The sequence below is a fragment of the Trifolium pratense genome, linkage group LG2, assembly GCF_020283565.1.
Source record: "Trifolium pratense cultivar HEN17-A07 linkage group LG2, ARS_RC_1.1, whole genome shotgun sequence".
In the NCBI taxonomy this organism is placed as follows: Eukaryota; Viridiplantae; Streptophyta; class Magnoliopsida; order Fabales; family Fabaceae; genus Trifolium; species Trifolium pratense.
The window spans coordinates 30,993,020-31,012,547 of NC_060060.1; the positions used below are offsets into that span (position 1 = coordinate 30,993,020).

The 19,528-nt window shown below is 31.9% G+C and overlaps 2 protein-coding genes across 5 annotated transcripts; one reads left to right on the forward strand and one right to left on the reverse strand.

Annotated features, from left to right (window-relative positions):
- Positions 1–173: 173 nt before the first annotated feature.
- LOC123907324 (protein STRUBBELIG-RECEPTOR FAMILY 2-like) lies at positions 174–4,951 on the forward strand. The gene is made up of 12 exons (XM_045957532.1): positions 174–345; positions 686–767; positions 1,000–1,096; positions 1,396–1,467; positions 1,572–1,646; positions 1,747–1,818; positions 1,960–2,031; positions 2,133–2,207; positions 2,311–2,382; positions 2,963–3,028; positions 3,122–3,459; positions 3,714–4,951. The coding sequence occupies exons 2-12, from the start codon at positions 698–700 to the stop codon at positions 4,538–4,540; spliced, it is 1,836 nt and encodes a 611-aa protein (XP_045813488.1). The 5' UTR covers positions 174–345; positions 686–697; the 3' UTR covers positions 4,541–4,951.
- Positions 4,952–6,639: 1,688 nt separating this feature from the next.
- On the reverse strand, positions 6,640–11,392 carry LOC123907325 (DExH-box ATP-dependent RNA helicase DExH9-like). 4 transcript variants are annotated; one of them, XR_006809206.1, is made up of 7 exons: positions 10,178–10,299; positions 9,904–10,104; positions 9,402–9,620; positions 8,948–9,286; positions 8,772–8,876; positions 7,563–7,720; positions 6,640–7,050 (listed from the first exon to the last, which is right to left on the reverse strand). XR_006809206.1 is itself a non-coding variant. In XM_045957536.1 (6 exons), the coding sequence occupies exons 2-6, from the start codon at positions 10,048–10,050 to the stop codon at positions 7,721–7,723; spliced, it is 885 nt and encodes a 294-aa protein (XP_045813492.1). In that variant the 5' UTR covers positions 10,051–10,104; positions 11,034–11,392; the 3' UTR covers positions 7,560–7,720. The 4 variants fall into 4 exon arrangements, 3 of the variants coding, with proteins under 3 accessions (XP_045813492.1, XP_045813491.1, XP_045813489.1); XM_045957536.1 differs by lacking the exons at positions 6,640–7,050; positions 10,178–10,299 and adding an exon at positions 11,034–11,392 and having other exon boundaries at positions 7,560–7,795; XM_045957535.1 differs by lacking the exon at positions 6,640–7,050 and having other exon boundaries at positions 7,560–7,720; positions 10,178–10,353.
- Positions 11,393–19,528: the final 8,136 nt, after the last annotated feature.

Genomic DNA, 19,528 nt, shown 5'->3' on the forward strand with positions numbered 1-19,528 from the left:
TTTTGTTTTGTTTTGTTTTGTTTATAGTAGTCACCAAAAAAGCAAGTGTACATTCTTGCATCACAGCCTTTGGATATTTTAAATATTAAATCAAAGGCTAAAAGTATTGTACCATTGGTGGAGAAGTCTAGTTGGACCATTCTAAAAGACACATTAGCATATAGTTAGTAACTAACTAGCGCATTATTCCTCCCTCCACTGCTCAAATTGAATTTTGAAGTTTGCGCTCTCACTCTCTCCTTCATTCTATCTTGTTTGCTTTTAACCTTCCAAGATCTTTCCAAACGTGTACCACAAGTTTGAATTTGCATTTGCGATTCCCAACCTTTATCGCAGAATCATCAGGTAACACTCTTTTCGTTGATTGCTAGAAAATTGATCTATGTAGTGTTCTTGATATGGAATTTGTTTGACGAAGGTAATTGATCTCAGAATACACTCGATCTCAGAATCATAATTCATTTCAATCGCTACTTCGCCAAGGAAGAACTAAGTTCATTGAATTTGATTTTGATATTCTTCGCTTACATTTTTTCCCCCTTCTTTTCTAATCATAATCTTGAATTCCAGTTAATAATATATAGTATTTCATATTTGCATTTTGAATTAAGAGTTGTGATTACTCTGGTTATAGGTTAGGGTTCCTAATTTTATTTATTTTTCCTTTTTTGAATTTTGGTTTCAGTCATTTGCAGATATGGCGTCTGGTTACATTGCACGTTTCATCTTCTTCGTGATTTTGATTTCTTTGGCAGATTCCTCACATGGTATGTTCCTTTGAACTGATTTTAATTTCTTCTATAATGTTCCTAAAACAAGGTTGTAATTAATTTCTTTTTCATACATGGAATTAATTACAACCTTGTTTTAGGAACTAATCCTTTGGCAGATTCCTCCCATGGAATTAATTTCTTCTATACATGATTTTCTTAGAATCCACCGTTCAATTTGAATTAGTTCCTAAAACAAGGTTGTAATTAATTTCTTTTTAATTAGCAGTGAAGGACCTACACAAGACCTTGAACTACTCACCGGTGCTCCAAGGATGGAAAGGAGTTGGAGGCTTGCTCCACAATCTACAAAACTTGCAACATCTGTAAGTTTGATTATTGTGTGGAAGGAATGGAACTTTTCATAATCAGATTTACTTCTGTAAGTTTCATGCATGAATCAATGTATGCACTCTACATAGGTAGTAATGGAAGGAAAATTTCGTGCACTGAACTTCTATTTTCTTACTCCTGAGATATTGTGATTTTATTCAGTGTTTTGGTACAAGTTACATACACTAATTTTGCCACTATGTGTCATTTACGTAGTTATACATATAAATACAACGATTTCTGGTTTACTGTAACATATATGTGATTTACTTAGTTATTCTGGTTTATTTAGTGATGTCTGCTCTAACAACATAGTGGGTGTGATACCAATACCATTCCGTCTGCCTCCCAATGCCACACATATGTAAGGCTATTGTTCTGCTTGTTATATATATTACTTAATGAGCCGATTCTATGTGTGCTTGTGTCTTGAGCAGTTGGTTTTTCTGATGACTCAATTTTATTCAGGAACATGGCTTGCTGCATCTATTTGTGCAAAAATATCCGTCAGTCATTATCAACAACGAAGAAACTAAGGCATCTGTGAGTCAAATACTTTTGATTTTAGTACATTCTCATTTTTTTAGTATGATATAGTGATTCCTCTAAAATGGCTGTGAAATAATCCCTTCTTCTCTTGCAGGAATTTAAGTCACACTTTCTTATTTGGACCCATTGGCAATGTGTTCACTGGCTTAGATAACCTGGAAGAAATGTTTGTTTTCTATGAAACTTTAGCATCTCTGCATGCATTTAATAATTGACTAAGATGAAGCCACTATGCTGTTTTAAGTTTTTCTGGTTTACTGTAACATATGTTATTTACTTAGTTATACATTCTTGTTTATTTAATTAGTGATGTCAGCTCTCACAACATAGTGGGTGTGATACCAATACCATACAGTCTGCTTCCCAATTCCACTCATATGTAAGCCTAGTGTTCTGTTTGTTATATTACTTCATGAGTCATTCTATGAGTGCTTGTGTCTTGAGCAATGGGTTTTTTCTGACGACTCAATTTTATTCCAGGAACATGGCTTGCTGCATCTATTTGAGCAAAAATATCTCCCATTCTTTATCAACAACGAAGAAACTAAGGCATCTGTGAGTCAAATACTTTTGATTTTAGTACATTTTCATTTTTGTTAGTATGAGATAGTGATTCATCTCTAAAGTGGCTGTGAAATTATCGCTTCTTCTCTTGTAGGAATTTAAGCCACAATTTCTTGTTTGGACTCGTTGGCAATGTGTTCACTGGCTTAGATAACCTGGAAAAAATGTATGTTTTCGACTGAAACTTTAGCCTCTCTGCATGCATTTAATAACTGACTAAGATGAAGCCAATTTAAAACTCACCAATTTTAATAATTGACAAAGGCAAAAGTAGTATGGACTAAGTAATAATAGAAACTATACTAGAAATAAAAATAAGCCAAAAGCTAGATAGCTTTGAGTGTTGCTTAAGAATTCCTTGAACAACTATGTGTATATGTACTTGCAAGGGTTACCTGTGAAATATATTTTTTGATCATGTAAAGCATGTTACTTCCATAAGACTAGTAAAGTCTATTTTGTATTCATGCTGAAGGGGAAGTAGCTGGAGAATAAAACACCCAAGTGCATTACATTAGCCTTAGTTTATAGCACAGTTTCTTTTATGCTTGAACTAATGGCAGCTAGCATTGGAGTCTTATAAGACCTACCTTAATTGACATCAATTTGTTACTTTTGCTTAGCCCCAGCTAATAATCAAGCTTTACCTTAACTAAATATCTTGCACTCAGGTGCTATATGTAATAGTTGTAGGATTTTTATTTCAGTTTTTGCTCAGACATTTACTAATTTTTCTATTTTATCAGGAACATTCAACAGAATCTGTTTAGTGGTATTCTTCCAGAAAATGTCCAGACCATACCAAACTTATGGTTAGTGATAATAAGTATTACCAGTTTGATCACCTGCAATTTCTTTCTTAGATATGATATATATAATGAACATTCATACTCTACTTGATATAGGATTGGAGGGAGTAAGTTATATCCATTGGGTGACTCTCCTCTCTGGGAATTTCCTTTTGAATATGTTATAGTTGAGCACAGTAGCAGTTGCCCACACACAACTCAGGCAAATGCCAATGAAAACTTTGTGAGAAAACATGAGAAGATCCCCATGGGTCGTGGAGGAATAGCTTTTATGGTTGACGGAGGAACATTATTGGCAAAAGGATTCACCTTATTATTGGAAACAGGATTCGCCTTCTTCATTCTAATTCATTTTAATAAATTGCTGTTGAGGCTGAGGAGCTTTGGAAGCAGTCATATTACACTGGTGTCTCATCCTGTTTATGCAGCCGAAGGTAATTCATTTTATATGCTGATTCAATGATAAAATAAATGACCATGCACTTAGACATCTTATCTTTACAACTCTGCTAAGACTTTAGGAGGGTGCTTGGTAGGAGTACAAATTTAGCTATGCGCCTAAGTATATATCCTGCTAATATACATTTTACATAGTCGTCTCACCTGCATGTCTTCTTTTAGTCCATTTCTATCCTGCTAAGATACATTTCACATAGTCGTCTCACCTGCATGTATTATGCTATTACAGATGATCAAGTTAGAATGTATTTGAACAAGAGATCAAGCCATACAAAGTTACTCATGCTAAAGGCTATGCAGCAAGGTCGTCGTAAAAAACGAAAGACAACCAAGGCAGAAAGTAGTGGAGGAAGAAGTGCTGAAAACACACCAGCTGTGCCAAGAAAAAAGGCAGTTTCAATTGGGGTGATGTATTACAAGTTTGGAGAAGATAGACTGTTGCATACCTTAGATGAAGTCGAAGGGATGAAAACAATTTTAATGGAAAACTTCAATTTCATAGACCAAGATATCACGATACTGTGTGACACCAACAAGTATACGCATCCAACAAAAGTGGCAATTCAAAGACAACTAACATTGTTAGTTGAAGAAGCTAATGCACAAGATATACTTTTTGTGTATATAGCGGGACATTCCATTGAGTTTGAAGTTGATAAATTTGGAATTTGGACTTCCGATTCTAAATTTATAACGGATCATTTTTTGTCTACAAAATTCATGCCGAAAGTGCCGCTGGAAGCGACACTAACAGTGATGATCAACACTTGCTTTGCCGGGAATTTTATGAAAGGTGCAATACAAAGCGTAAACGTGGTAGTCTTTCCACTTAGTGAATCTCATGAAGTCACCTTCGATGGACATATATATTATGAAGTTCTCAGTGGAATACTCGAAGGAGAAACTTCAACCAACATCAAGGTTTATAGACAACTTAAGAAGGCTGTGTGTGCTTTAGTTATAATGGGATATGATGGTCTTCCAGTCTACTGCCCAGAAGACCTTCCATTCTACTGCCCACAAGACAAGAAACATGCTAAGTTCCTACGATGGTAGCAAAAGGTGTGGAAAGAGAACATATGGCATATTGATATCTTCAAAGTAGAGAATGTCCTAACCATTGATATCTTACTATACCATACTATTTTTGTCTAATAGTAGTGTGTCTACAGGGAGTAATGAGGAGCTTTGTTTGAACTTCATTACTTGGGGTGGGTACTGAGTAGGGAGCAAGATACAACTCACTGACATTCTACTTCAATAATCACTGTTTCGGCCTTTAATTTCTTGTATTATGATTCATTTTGAACTGTATTCTATCAACTGTTCACATGAGATTCAACTTTGCAAACTGGAACATTGACAAACTTTTTGTCATTATCTTTTCAATGGAACATATGAGAGATAAGGGAGGTTCAATGAAAAACTTAAACTGTTTGTCATTATCTGTGTTGCAGGTTTGTGGTCATGGAGAATTTCAGAATTGGATCTGTTTTTGAGCTCATTGTTCTGTATGATTGGAATTTCTTCAATTTCTTTGTTGTTGAGAAATAAAGCCATAAAAAATTGGTTTTTAGGGTTTCTGTTTGGTGTTGTTTTGATGATGAGTTTGAAATTGGGAAAAGAGGATGTGAAATTTTGGGTTGAGAAGTTAAGGACTTGTTCTCCTGTTGCACAAATTGTAATGGGGAATAGGAATAGAAAATGGAGAATATCAAAATGAGAGATTATGGTGTATTGTTTTTTTCACACTGTTGTTTGATTCAATGATTCAATTCAAATACCAAAAGATTATTTTGTGTAATTGTTGATTCTTTTCTGAATGATGATTGAAAATGGATGCTACAATGCTCATTTATGTGCTGCTAACTACTGGTCTCAAAATTGAACTGAACTGGTGCGTCTCTCGTTAACAAAATGCAAAACCTATGAAGTATGGATACTTCTATGATTAGGCATGTCGGTGTCTAACACTTAGACACTTGTATGGCACTCCTACAACACATGTCGGACAAGTGTCCAAAAAAATTCTTAAGCATTTGTTTGGATGTGCAGTTCGTTTGTGAAAACGATGGTAATGGAGAAGCTTGATTTTGTAGCTTCTTAGAAATCACGGTAACAAGGAGGGGCGGGCGCGGGTTTGTTGATGTAGAGGCATTGCATATTCATGAAATGATGATGACAAAGGTTTTTCATCCTTAGTTCCTTGCTATTGTTGTTACATTTTTTCAATTGAAGATAGTAAAGGCAAAAATTATTGTCTAGCAATTTTTAGTACATGAAGTTGACATAGGTAAGTGGGCGATATTGTAGTAAACTGGTTGGTGGTTACAATTCAATACAGTATATGTTTAAACAGAATGTGAGAACTTGTAGAAGAGAAAAACTAGGGTTTGAACCTTATCGAGAGAAGGAATTTTGATGATTTCTTTAACAATTGCACCACCACGATAAACTTAGGGTGATTTTTTACGAGAGAAATAAAGTTGACACGCCATTAATAACATGTGACGTAAATGATAGATATTTGAGTTCTATTAATCATTTCTAAATATCATTTTTGCCTACTAATCAATAACATTGATTAGTTAATATGTTTTACCTCAACCGATAAATATCGTGTATTGTTTATGAATTTCAATGGTTTGCATATCAAAAATAACATCGACTGAGGCACACAAAAGAAAAATTAAATTTCGAAAGTGGCGAGAGGTTTTTTCAAAATGGTTCTGCTTAATAGTTAATGTCGTTCAAATACATTTATAATTAAGTTGAGAAAGATTAAAATGTGTTGGATTCGGAGAGAGGAGAAGTGTCTTCGAATCAACCCATGAACCCATGTTTCGAGAGAGAGGTGATGTGTTGGATTCAAATGCACGTCCTTCAAATGGGTTGATTCGAAGACCATCCTTATCTTTCTTATGTTGGGAGACCATCCTTAAGTAGGTTTCAACTAATGAAAGTTCCTAAACCTTTTATCAAAAGTGTATATGTAACTGAAACCATTTGACAAGAGTAATGGTTTCAGTGTATAACTTACTGAAACCATTATTCTTGATAAATGGTTTTAGTGTACAAATCCATCATAGACTAATAATATTCAAAACTAAGGTTATAATATTGAAAATAATAAGTCTGAAAACCAAAATCAAGAGTGGTACACAAAAGAAAAATAAATTTTCTTCATACTTTAATTTCCCTTTCTCTAACATCCATGCTTTTGTTATGGTATACAATTTAATTTAAAGAAAAATGGCACTCATTCTGTACAATTTAATTTAAATAAAAATGACACTCCTCCTTAGGAATATTCATTTTGTGTCTCAATCTCTGCTCAGGTTCAGTACCTTTCTTCAGCTTTTTATCCTTTACATTTTCATCATCATCCAAACTTCCTTCCCCCTCAGTTTTGTTATGTTGCTTCTTTTCTTTTCATTTCCTTTTGCCTCTTCCATTTCCCCCCTCAGTTGTCTAAAACTACGCGATGATGAAGCTTTTGAGTCATCCGACTGTGATAGTCCAAGGCTGAAGGTTGATAGAAAATCTACCACCTTAGATTTTTCAATCTGCATCAATGAAAATCATTCCCACATCAAAAAAACCAAAAATATAACAAATGAAAATGAAACACAATGAAATCCCACAAGTCAAATAAATTTCAATCAATAAGATAATCAATACTGCACAACAAAAAATCCAACCCATGGCAGAACAACACTACTCAGAGAACACATTCACTATACATTGATTTATGTCATTCCATATAAACAAAGCTAAAGGGAAAAACTATTAACCATGTAGCACAGTAAAACTGAAACACAATATGAGAAACAACATAATGCTACAGACAAAAGTATGTTGCAATGCTAAACTATTTAAGAAACAACATAATGAAACCATTTAACAAGACTAATGTTTTCATGAAGTTATTGAAATCATTTAGTACATCCAATGAAACCACTAGTGTTGTTAAATGGCTTCAATAATTAACCCATTAACAGTTTCTTAGTTTGAAAATTATACACAATTGTATACTTATAAAAAACAGACACAAGGTAAAGTAGAGAGCATCACTAACCTAATCAATTCCAACCGGAATATGATATTGCAACTCCCCTAAGGCTGTATATATACTTGATAACAATACATCAACAGATGATTCTAGTGACACTAGCTCCATCGGTTTCTCTCCAGCATAAATTCCGAGTACATAGTTACGATGGTTCTTGCAAGCTCCTAATAATATGTGCCACAAACACAGACCATGATCAACCGTTGCAGATTCAATGAACTCTTGCAAAACTTGTAAAACTGTGATGGCAGCACACAATCATTAAAACTCTCGTTCAACTTGAAAAAGAACACAAAACATAGCAGAAAAAAGCAAAATGTAGTACTGAATTATGTTACAATACATGCTTAGCACAATTATAGATACCACAATTATGCTACCTTTAAACAAAAAATAATTTAGCCCAAATGTAGTATTGAAATGTGAATTAGACATAGTGTGATTGGTACAACATCACTATACCACAACAATTCCAAGTTCAATCCTATATAATCCTAACTGTGGAATTTAGCATTATGTTATAACTGAAACCATAAGTATGGTTTTATGGTTTTGATAGTCTTCCATGTGAAACCAAACTACTTGCCTAATGGTTTCAGGCAAAACATAATGCTAAACTCCAGAATTAATACAAGCTTGTAGCATATCAGAATCAAAATCAAAATGGTTTAGCATATCAGAATCAAAATCAAAGTAGAATATCAGAATAATGTGAAACCAAAATACTTGCCTAATGGTTTCAGGCAAAACATAATGCTAAATCAAAATCCATTCTTATTCATTTTCAAAGAATATGCTACAAGCTTATCTAGAGCAAAGAATCCATTCATTTTCAAATCATGTACAAGCTAGAATCAATACAAGCTAAATTCATTTTCCCCCTCAAAACACCTATTTTCCCCCTCAAAATATACAGTGGGATTTTGACATAGAGAAACAAATGCTTAACTTAAATCCACAAAGCAAACAAAGCTTATGCAGCAAAGAACAGGTCAAGCTCCAAATAAGGCAAACCAAATAAATCTAAAATCTACTAGTCCTACGGAATCCTTGTTTTCTTAAATTATAGAGTGTGATAGAATTGACGGGAGAAAATTGAATCCGGTTTAAGAGATGAGTGTTATTTTTAAACTAAGAAGAACTACGCTAAAAATCAGACATATGAGGCATGGTAAATATACCCAGAGAGATAGACACTAAAGTTAATTAACTTGCCTGAGGCAACTTCTTATCATCATCTGAAAGCATATCCATAGCACACCAAAATATTTTTTCTATGTTGTCCTTCTCTATATCCCCATTAAGATCCATTTTTGCCATCTGCAGATACCATAGACAACATCAGAGACATAGTATCACACATGGAAGAATGAACATCAATTAGAACTTACCTGCATTGCAAGAAACTCACACTCCCTCTTGCTAAAGCTGAACAGTATCACGGGATCGTATTGACGTTGGATGATCATTTTCACCATCTTGAATATGTCACTTTCTTCAGCAGCCTTGCCCAGCACCAAACCTTTTTGCCACTTGGCATTTTCATTTTTCCTATCACCATCAGCAGCAGGAACAAGAGCATTCAAAGCTTTCTGAAAGCTGTCTTCGCGAAATTTTCCCTTTTCATCTACAACCAAGTACATACCCTCACTTCCGGAAGGAAAAATATAATGTTGAAGGGGAGTTGGCCGGTAATCCGTATAAACAATATGACAAGGCTGTTGGTGCACCTACAATCAACCCAAATCATAAGACCATCATCAATACATCCCTTTATTCACAAAAAAGAACCAAAATTATGTCGATCAATAGAGATTCAATGGAATCAAGTTGAGATTAAATAACCTTTGCCACCCAATCAGCAAATTCCTTGGCATTGGGGACAGTGGCAGAGAGGAAGACAAAACGGGCATTCTTTGGCGACATAACAATGCTCTCTTCCCAAACCACACCCCTTTCGCGATCACGCATATAATGCACCTCATCAAAAATTATCCAAGCCACCTCCCTGGTGACCTCAGACCCTTTGTATTGCATACTACGCCAAATTTCTGTAGTCATGACCTAAAATAAATAAATTACGCAACAAAAAAAACCAATAAATTTTGTTACTTTGGATTAAATTATTTGTTTTATTCCAATAAAACCGCTAATGATTTATTGTTTTCTCTGCAAGAAACCGTTCATGGTATTATTATAAACATAATTAAGCATTGATCATAAAAGTTTTTATCTATAAGCTATTTTTATAACAAAAGAAGTCAAATTGTTTTCATGAAAGCTATAAGGTGTTTTCTTCTACAAAAACAACATTTACAAAAGGAAGAAAGTATATATAAAAATGTACCAAGCAAGAAGCATTGGGATCAATGGTAACGTCACCAGTCATCAAACCAACATCAGAAAACTCTTCTTTAAATTCTCTATACTTTTGATTACTAAGTGCCTTAATAGGTGAAGTGTAGATAACACATTGTCCATTTCGAAGCGACATAGCAATTGCATATAACGCCACAACAGTTTTCCCAGCAGATGTATGTGCAGACACCTATAAACAAAAATCATGATATTTAAACCTTAATCAATTAAATTAAACATAAAAGGGTGTTTATTTTAATTACCATAACAGATTCAGAGTTTTCAAGACAAGTAATAGCCCAAATGTAGTACTGAAATGTGAATTAGACATAGTGAGATTGGTACAATATCACTATACCACAACAATTCCAAGTTCAATCCTATATAATCCTAACTGTGGAATTTAGCATTATGTTATAACCTAAACCATAAGTATGGTTTTATGGTTTTGATAGTCTTCCATGTGAAACCAAACTACTTGCCTAATGGTTTCAGGCAAAACATAATGCTAAACTCTAGAATTAATACAAGCTTGTAGCATATCAGAATCAAAATCAAAATGGTTTAGCATATCAGAATCAAAATCAAAGTAGAATATCAGAATAATGTGAAACCAAAATACTTGCCTAATGGTTTCAGGCAAAACATAATGCTAAATCAAAATTCATTCTTATTCATTTTCAAAGAATATGCTACAAGCTTATCTAGAGCAAAGAATCCATTCATTTTCAAATCATGTACAAGCTAGAATCAGTACAAGCTAAATTCATTTTCCCCCTCAAAACACCTAAAAACAGAGAAACATAACATTGAAACCATAATACTTGCCTAATGGTTTCCACGCCATAATAATCATAACAAGCCTATTCATTCGTTCATGCATATCAAAATGAAAATAAAAATCAGAATCAAAAGCAAAATAAAAATCTAAATCAAATTAGAATAGCATTCAATTAGGAAATTATCATGAATGATGAAACCTAATTCTCATGTCAAAATTAAATCAAAATCAAAAGCAAAATCAAAATCAACTTAGAATAGCAAAATCAAAATCAAAGTATTCAATTAGGAAATGGTAATGAATGATGAAAGCTAATTCTCAAATCAAAATCAATTTACCTTAATATGTAGAAGAGATGAACAACGGAGATGACGAGACGGTGGCGGTTAGGGCGAGATCTTAAAGTGATGAACAACAGAGAAGACGAGACGGTGATGGATTTGGAAACTGTTTTTGAATTTGGCGATGGCGAGGTTACGGCGAGGTTGGAAGTGATGGTGAGATTTGGAAGATGATGACGGTGGCGGTTACGGCGAGGTTTGCAATTGACGGTGGCGAGAGATGTAGAGGTCGACGGCGAGAGTTTGGGAATTGTGTGTTTGATTGAAACAATTAGGTTAGGGAGGGGCGTACGAGAAGTTGTGGGGGTGCAGAAAGCAAGGATTTGGGGTGCAGGAAGAAAGGGTGGGGTGTATGCAGCAATTGATGGATCCTTATGCACGGTGCATAAGCTTGGGCTTATGTACCAAAACCGGACCCTAAAAATTATGGGAGGTAACAAAAGAGATGATATTTGCATATTTAGAATATTCTTATTTCTTATAAGGTTATGATGATCTCATTCTATTATTTCTTACGAAGACATAGTTGATAAATCTATTGTCAACATGAAATATATCCATTGACAGCTTTAATATGTGTGGTACTAAATTTAAGGTATTTTTTATTTTATTTTTATAAAATATATGTGTGGTACTAACTTTTGAATAGATGTTTTTTGAGAAATTTATGTTAAACATAATGTGAAGGTGTACGGTTGTGATGATTTCATTCTATTGTTTATTTTGAGAAATAGATCAAACACCCATTGTCAAAGTATTTTCGTTTTAACGTGAGCTGCACTTTTTTAAGATGTAATTTTCTATATATTTTACTTTAGTAGTTTTCTTCTATTTGTAATTGGCCTTCATTTGATGGTTAAATATGAAGTATCATTCTTTCAATACTCGAGTTTATATTTTTTTACGAAGGAATTCTAATAATTTGGTGGATAACACGCACTATAACGAAAGGTAAAATTATCTACAAAATTGTTACTTCTGAGATTTGTTTTGAGTCAAAACATGTTACTCTATGATATTTTTTAGGTATAACTGAATCATAGTTAAAAATTATCGAATAGTCCATAAATTAAAGTATTATTTTGACATTGTACAAAGTAATTTGTGTAGAGAAAGCAATTTTTACTAAAAAACGTGGAATCATTATATGTGTGTGTATGTATCATGTATGTATTTTTTTTTTGGGACGGTGTTGGTGTTTATCATGTACTCTCTGATTTCATTTATTTATATATATATATAAGCAAAATGTGCTTAGAGGCATATATATATATATATATATGAATCGCTTCTTTTCAACAAGTATCAAATAAGATCATTTTAACCAATCGTTAGTTGGTTAAGTGGTGATTGACGTTGAATTTGGTAGGGAGGATTACGGTTCGATTCCCCACAACTGCAATCAGGAGGGGGCTGAAATCACTTGATGCTAGAACTGACCCCCAAACCAGATTAAACTGATGGTGAATACAAAAAAAAACATTTTACAAAAAATGTATTTCTGTTTAAATATAAGACTCTTTATAAATATTTTGATATTTTATTAGTCTTTTTAAAATAAAATATTTTCATAAAAATTACACAACAGTAGTTATAAACATTTTAGAATTTAGACAAAATTATTATAATGAAGGACAAATGAAGTATCATTAAAAAATGCCTAAACTTTAGAATGTTGGGACATGTCATCAATCTTTTTAAGGAAAACTAAGCATGGACTTGAATAACACATACTACATATATTTTAGTTCTTAAAAGCCCTTGAATTTATCATGAACATTATAACTAAATACATAAAAATTACGTAGAAATTATAGTAATTGATTAAAATTAATTTATTTTATTATTATAAAAAAATAAATTTACATCTAGATTGTGTTAAAGAATATTATTTTAAAAGTAATTTCAAGATCTACTTAAATGATATTTAGTCTTATTGTAGTTTATTTGAGTGCGGTGCTAATTTTTATCGTCTATCTATTATATACTACATTATTTTCGCACGTGTTTGATCTACTAAAAAACAGAGGATTGGACTGAACAACGTTTGTTGTACCATGTTTGATTTAGAAACCGACTATGTGACTAAACAAAATAGATAGCAAAAGACATAACAAGAATAATAATTTTTGTCCCTTAACTAACTATGAAATTGAATTTTAAGTTTCAATTTATTAGTTGTGGGGATGTAGTATTTAATATGAAGTATAAGTGTGGACATATATATGAAATTAAGAAAATCATCATCGAATTCAAATTGAAATTGGATGGTGCCACTATATATTTAGTATTATTGCAACACAAAAGTAGGACAAATCACTTATGAATTTTGAAAACATGAGCAACATATATATATATATATATGGTTCCACATCACAATATTTTCATTTTCATCTTTGATATGATATAAACCTTCCTATCTATTTTAAACCTGCCAATATGATGTAAAAATATATAGTCAATAACCAAGTCTAAGGGAGTGCAATTCATTATATTTCCACTACAATAGAAAATGAATTCAACACACTTCAAAAATCATAGTTAAACTAAGACAAGAATGTCATAGGCCATAGCAGCAGACAATTGCCAGAATATCTGTGACACTTGCTGCTGAACATGACTGTGGCAACAATGAGGCCTAATTTAGTCTTAAAATTGAAAATTCAGTTTACCATGTCTCCTCTTAAAAGGATTATCGTTATAAGCCTTTTTTGAATCAGCATACAGCGTATGAAAGACGGAGTAGGCATCTACCATGAACAAATAATTCTTTAAAATAAATAAATGAGGAAGGGGTTAATTTTAATTAAGCAACATTAATGAATTCATATACTACTATCTTATTAACGATATGAATTTGTAGAGAGGAAGAGAGAGACATTTATAATAGTATGTTGTTGGGATTAATAGTATGGCTGGTTATGAGAATAGGCCTAAGATTCAGATTGGGGTTTTTTTTCGTCCCATTTTCTTAAACATCATATGCTATGTAACGGATGAATAAACATGTGGTGCGGGAGCTAGAAATTCGTATGACGGCAAAAATAACTCTATTAAATTTTTTATATACTTATTGTATTAACAAAAAAAATCAATTTCAATTAGTCTGATTGATTCCGCGAACAATTAATTAAATAGTAGAAGTTTAGCAATCCCCTTACGTAGAATATCTCCTTTTTCCATTGTCGTTCTGCGAAGTGATCAACTTCTTTCGTCAAATCTATCAATTTTCAGGTGGTGTTATTAGGTACTTTTATGGTTTCTCGGTCCGTTTGGATTTAACTTATAGAATATAAATTAGATTTTATGTTATTTTATAACTTTTCACTGGTGAAAATTGTATTTTTATAAACTATTTTATCATAAACTAACTTATAATAATACATAAAAATTTATTTATTTGCTTAAGCTATTTGAATATATCCAAAAATAAGTTAATCCAAACGGGTCTTGTAATGTTTTTCTTGTATTTTTTTTATCAATTGTTTTTCTTGTATTCGACAAGGTTTAATATTATTATTTTTATTGCTTCAAAAACAAAATTATTATTTTTTTTTGCATCTATTCATCTAAAAGATAATATAATTTTTTTAAAAAGTTGACGAGACTCCCGCAATGCAAAGATCTATGGGACATAGGATAGACACCTCATGGTGCAGAACAAGGAACGAGATACCACTCTGTGTGTATCATTCCTATTATCATTTTTTATTCTTAAATAAATAAAATTAATTTAACAAATAATTGAAGTTGTTCAAAATCTTCTCCAACACAAAAATAGTTGAAGATGAAACTAATTGATGCACGCAACAGACACCACATACACAACATGGTCTAATGAGAAGAAAATTTTCAGAAAGAACAGAAGATGAAACTCATATAATTCATAATGGCCGGACAAATGATAAATTATTTCATTAATTTTATTCTTCAAATTACATAAACTTTGAGGATAAATATATTGATCAACTTACACATTAAAACTATTATTCTCATCATTGGTTGTTAGTGTTCCACAACAACTTTTGGATTCCAAGGGAAACATTCTGAAGAATTGTCTTTAACCCTACATGGTCCAGATTTATTTATTGCCCAACGACATTCTCTAACACAAATATTGACATCACGTTTTTCTATGTAAATATCAAAGTATTGAAATTCATTACCCCATGAAAATCGACAAAACCATAAGGTTGATCGAATAAATTTATTTGGCTTAAAATCAAACTCATAAGTTCCTCCAAAATTTATTGTATGAAACCCAAGATCATTATTTTTATCTTTACAATGAACGCCGAGTTGCGTATTGCTTATGTTGTTGGTAATGTATTCATGAACTCTTGGTGGAAAGATTGGAAGAACGGAATAATCACTTTTACCACCTACGAACTGCAAAGCAACAAGAATAGTTAGTAACATCGGAACTAAGAACACAATTTTGAACCCTAACATCGTTATATTTATGCACTAGATTAATGTTACTTTGATGTTCAAACATATAACATGATACTTCTCGTTATATACTCGTCAAACATGCATGATGAAGATTACGTTGAAAATTACAAATAGTAATTATGTTTTAAAGTTATTAATTAACCATTTGACCATATAGGTGACATAATAAATGTATATTGTACTCTCTCTGGACACAATTATAAGCAAAAAAATACTTTTTAGATTTATTGAAAAAATAGTGTATCCGGTCTATATTATTGACTAGATACATTACTTTTTTAATGAACCTAAAAAGTGGTGTTTTGCTTATAATTGTGTCCGCAAGAAGTATAAATTATTTATTATTGCATTGTATATTTACTATACTAAGAAAAGTTGACCAAATATAATTAATTATTTAGCAATTTATTATTTTTTTTTTTGTTACAACGAAGTCATAGAGGATCAAATCTATGACCTCCTGCATATTACTCAAATCTCTCACCACCAGACCAAACCTAGTAGCTTAGCAATTTATTATTACATCTGACCAAATATTATTATTTCAAGTGCTCAAATTTTTTCTAAGATGCATACGGACTGAAGGAGATAGGCTAATTGGTGAAGGGAATAATAATCACAATGTATAACTTAATCAATATATTTATTTTTGTAACTCACATAGATCGAAGAATAAAACTAATGAATAATATATTGCGAGTTTTGCTATTGTCAATCATATCATATATTGACCATCATGAACTGTGAGCTTAATTTTCCCTTCTTTCTCAAAATTTTTATTCATTTATTTCTATGTAAAAATGTGTGTGAATAATTTGTCTTTTACTCCGTATTTGATAACATCTATATAAACAACATTTTTATTCATTTATTTCTATGTAAAAATTTGATAACATCTATCTATATAATATGGAAAATGCTAAACAGTGCCCCCGGGGCATTGTTTAAGGAACCAAATATAGTAATATCATATTGAAGTTTGTGCAGTCAACGCCTCGAAAGTCTAAAAAGTGTTATTTTCAATTTTAAAATTTCCTCTTTTGGTTTCCTTAACCAGTGCCCCGGGGGCACCGGTTAGCATGACCCATATAATATAATTTGTTTTTTTGACTATAGGCGGCACACACGTGTCAATAGTTGTGCTATTAAATTATGGAATTCCTGAAACAATACCTTAGAATTACTGATCTATTTTATCTTGATTTTTGTTCTCTTGTGCAGAAACTATGTTGTTCAATCTGTTTTGGAATTAAGAATTTGTCCTTTTAAAAAAAACTAATATCCATATGCTGCCACAAAATTTTGAATTTCTTAGTCTCTAGTCACTACACCTGTGCTGTGTGCTGTTAGTTGTGTTGACTGCTTGTTGAATTTAAGTTTTCATGTGTTTTGGTGGTCCAGTTGAAGGAGGAATAGATACACGTGTCGTGTACACCAAATGCACATAAATATAAGGGCTATCTCACACCTATTTGAGTTACCCATTTCAGCATATCAATGGCAAAGAGGGAAAAATGAAAGTACAAACTAAGATGGAAACAATTGATTCACCTTCCAAAGGGAAAAATGATATTTCAGCATACCCTCTTACAAAGATCTAATCTTTTCTTTCTTTTTTTGAAAAAAGATCGAATCCTTTAAGCAAAATCTGCACTTTTTTTTTTTTTTTTTTTTTAAATCTTTGGAAATTAACATTGAGCAAGATGAAAATGAAGGGACAGGCGTGACTGTGAGAGATGAAAGGGTGCGGGTACAATGTACAAAACAGTGCACGTGTAGTTTTAAAATAAATATCAATCATAACCATTGGTTTTAATCTAAGGGCTATAATTTAACCCTCTCATCTCAATTGGCTAATTGCATAATATTTTTTCTCTCACCCAAAAATAATTTGGAAAATAAAAGAAATTAATACTTAAAAAAACTATGACAATAATAAAAATAATTTAATAATAAGTTGACCAGATAATATAGTAAATTGTGAAATAATTTTCTTCTTTACATTTTTTTAATATTAATTTGACCAGATTATATAGTAAATTGTGAAATACAAGTTTCATCTTTACTATTGTAACAAAAAAAAAAGTTTCTTCTTTACATTTATTATACCATTAATATGGTCAAAAGATTAACTAATTTGTAAAAAAAAAAAAAACTCTTTTCATCGGATTCTACACTATATATAACAAAAACCTAATCCTAAGTTTCAATATCCATTTATCCAAAAATCTATTGAATAATCAAGATGGTTTCAACCCCCAATATTGTGCTATTAGTTTCTTTGTTACTAACAATTCTTGTTGCATTGCAGTTCAATGAAGGTGAAAGTTTTTCGCCTATTCCTCGCCCAGTAAAAGTATATGTTACCAACAACTTAACCGGAAATCTTCAGCTTGGTATTGAATGTAAAGACAAGCATCAGGATTTTGGATATCAAATCAAACATTTTAGAGAAAGTTACATTTTCACTGTTCATCCTACATTCCTATTTCCAACTAAATTATTCTGGTGTAGTTTTTCATGGATTAATGGAGCTAAATATTTTAACATTTATGATCAAAAACGAGATGAGGATGATTGTGACAAAGAATGTCGTTGGGAAATAAATGCATACGGACCATGTAAGTTGAAGGTCGGATCTATACAATGTTTTAAGTGGAATCCTGATATTGTTGAAGGAGATGTGATAATTGGAGAAGGGAATAATAATCACAATGTGTAACTTAATCAATATATTTATTTTTGTAATTCACATAGATTGAAGAATAAAACTAATGAATAATATATATTGTGAGTTTTATTATTTTCCTTTCTTTTATTCCTTTCTATGTAAAAATGGGTGTGAATAATTTGTCTTTTATTCCGTATTTGATAATATCAATAAACTACATTTCCTTCGTACACATTGGGTATCCTAGAATGTACCACTATCCAACCAAACTATAAGAATATCAAAGAACTTACTAGTATTTTTTTTTCTTTTACTTTGAATTGACTATAGGCAACACGCACGTGTGAATAGTTATGTGCTATTAATTAAATTATGAAATTCCTTCAACCATGTATGAAACAATGCACCTTACAATTACTGATTTTTGTTCTCTTATGCAGAAACTATGTTGTTCAATATGTCTTAGAATTAAGAATTTCATCTGCTGCTGCCACAAATTTTTGAATTTCTTAGTCTCTAGTCACTACACCTGTGCTGTTAGTTGTGTTGACTGTTTGTTGAACCAAACCTCTTATGTTTTCATGTGTTTTTGGTTCTATTTAAGTAGTATAAGTGTGGGCATATAATGAAATTAGTGGTTCCACATCACAATCTTTGATGTAAAACATGAGCAGCGGATAATTGATATGTATGTACCACATGAATTGCAGAAATATCTGTGACATAACCTGAAGTATCATTAATTATTGAACTGTGTCAACAATGAGGCCTAATTTGGTCTTAAAATTGAAAATTTAGTTTACCATGTCTCTTGAAAGGATTATCATTATAAGCCTTTTCTGAATCAGCATACAATATGTATGAAGACAAAGTAAGCATCTACCTACCATGATGGAATTACCGAAAGGAACAAAATAGATGACATATATATATATATATATATATAAAACAGGAATAAACAAATCAATTAAAAATTGACACCTGTCATTCTTTCTTTCAACAATTGAAGGAGGATCTGAAGCTAGCAAATAGATACATGTTTGAGTTACCCATTTCAGCATATCAATGGCAAAGAGGGAAAAATGAAAGTACAAACTAAGATGGAAACAATTAATAAAAAAAAAATTCTTATTTGCTCTGAACCAAATAAGAAACTATGGTGTAGCTATGAAGCTTAAACTAGGTAACACATAAAGGGAAAAACAAATTAAACGATTCTTCTTCAATTCAGAGGAAGCTATGAAGCTTAAATTAGGTAACACATATAAGGAAAAGAAATTAAATGATTCAGATGAGAAAGATGCAAACTTAAAATATAAGACAAAAATCAAAATCATAGAATCCAAAATCATAGAAAACGAGAAAG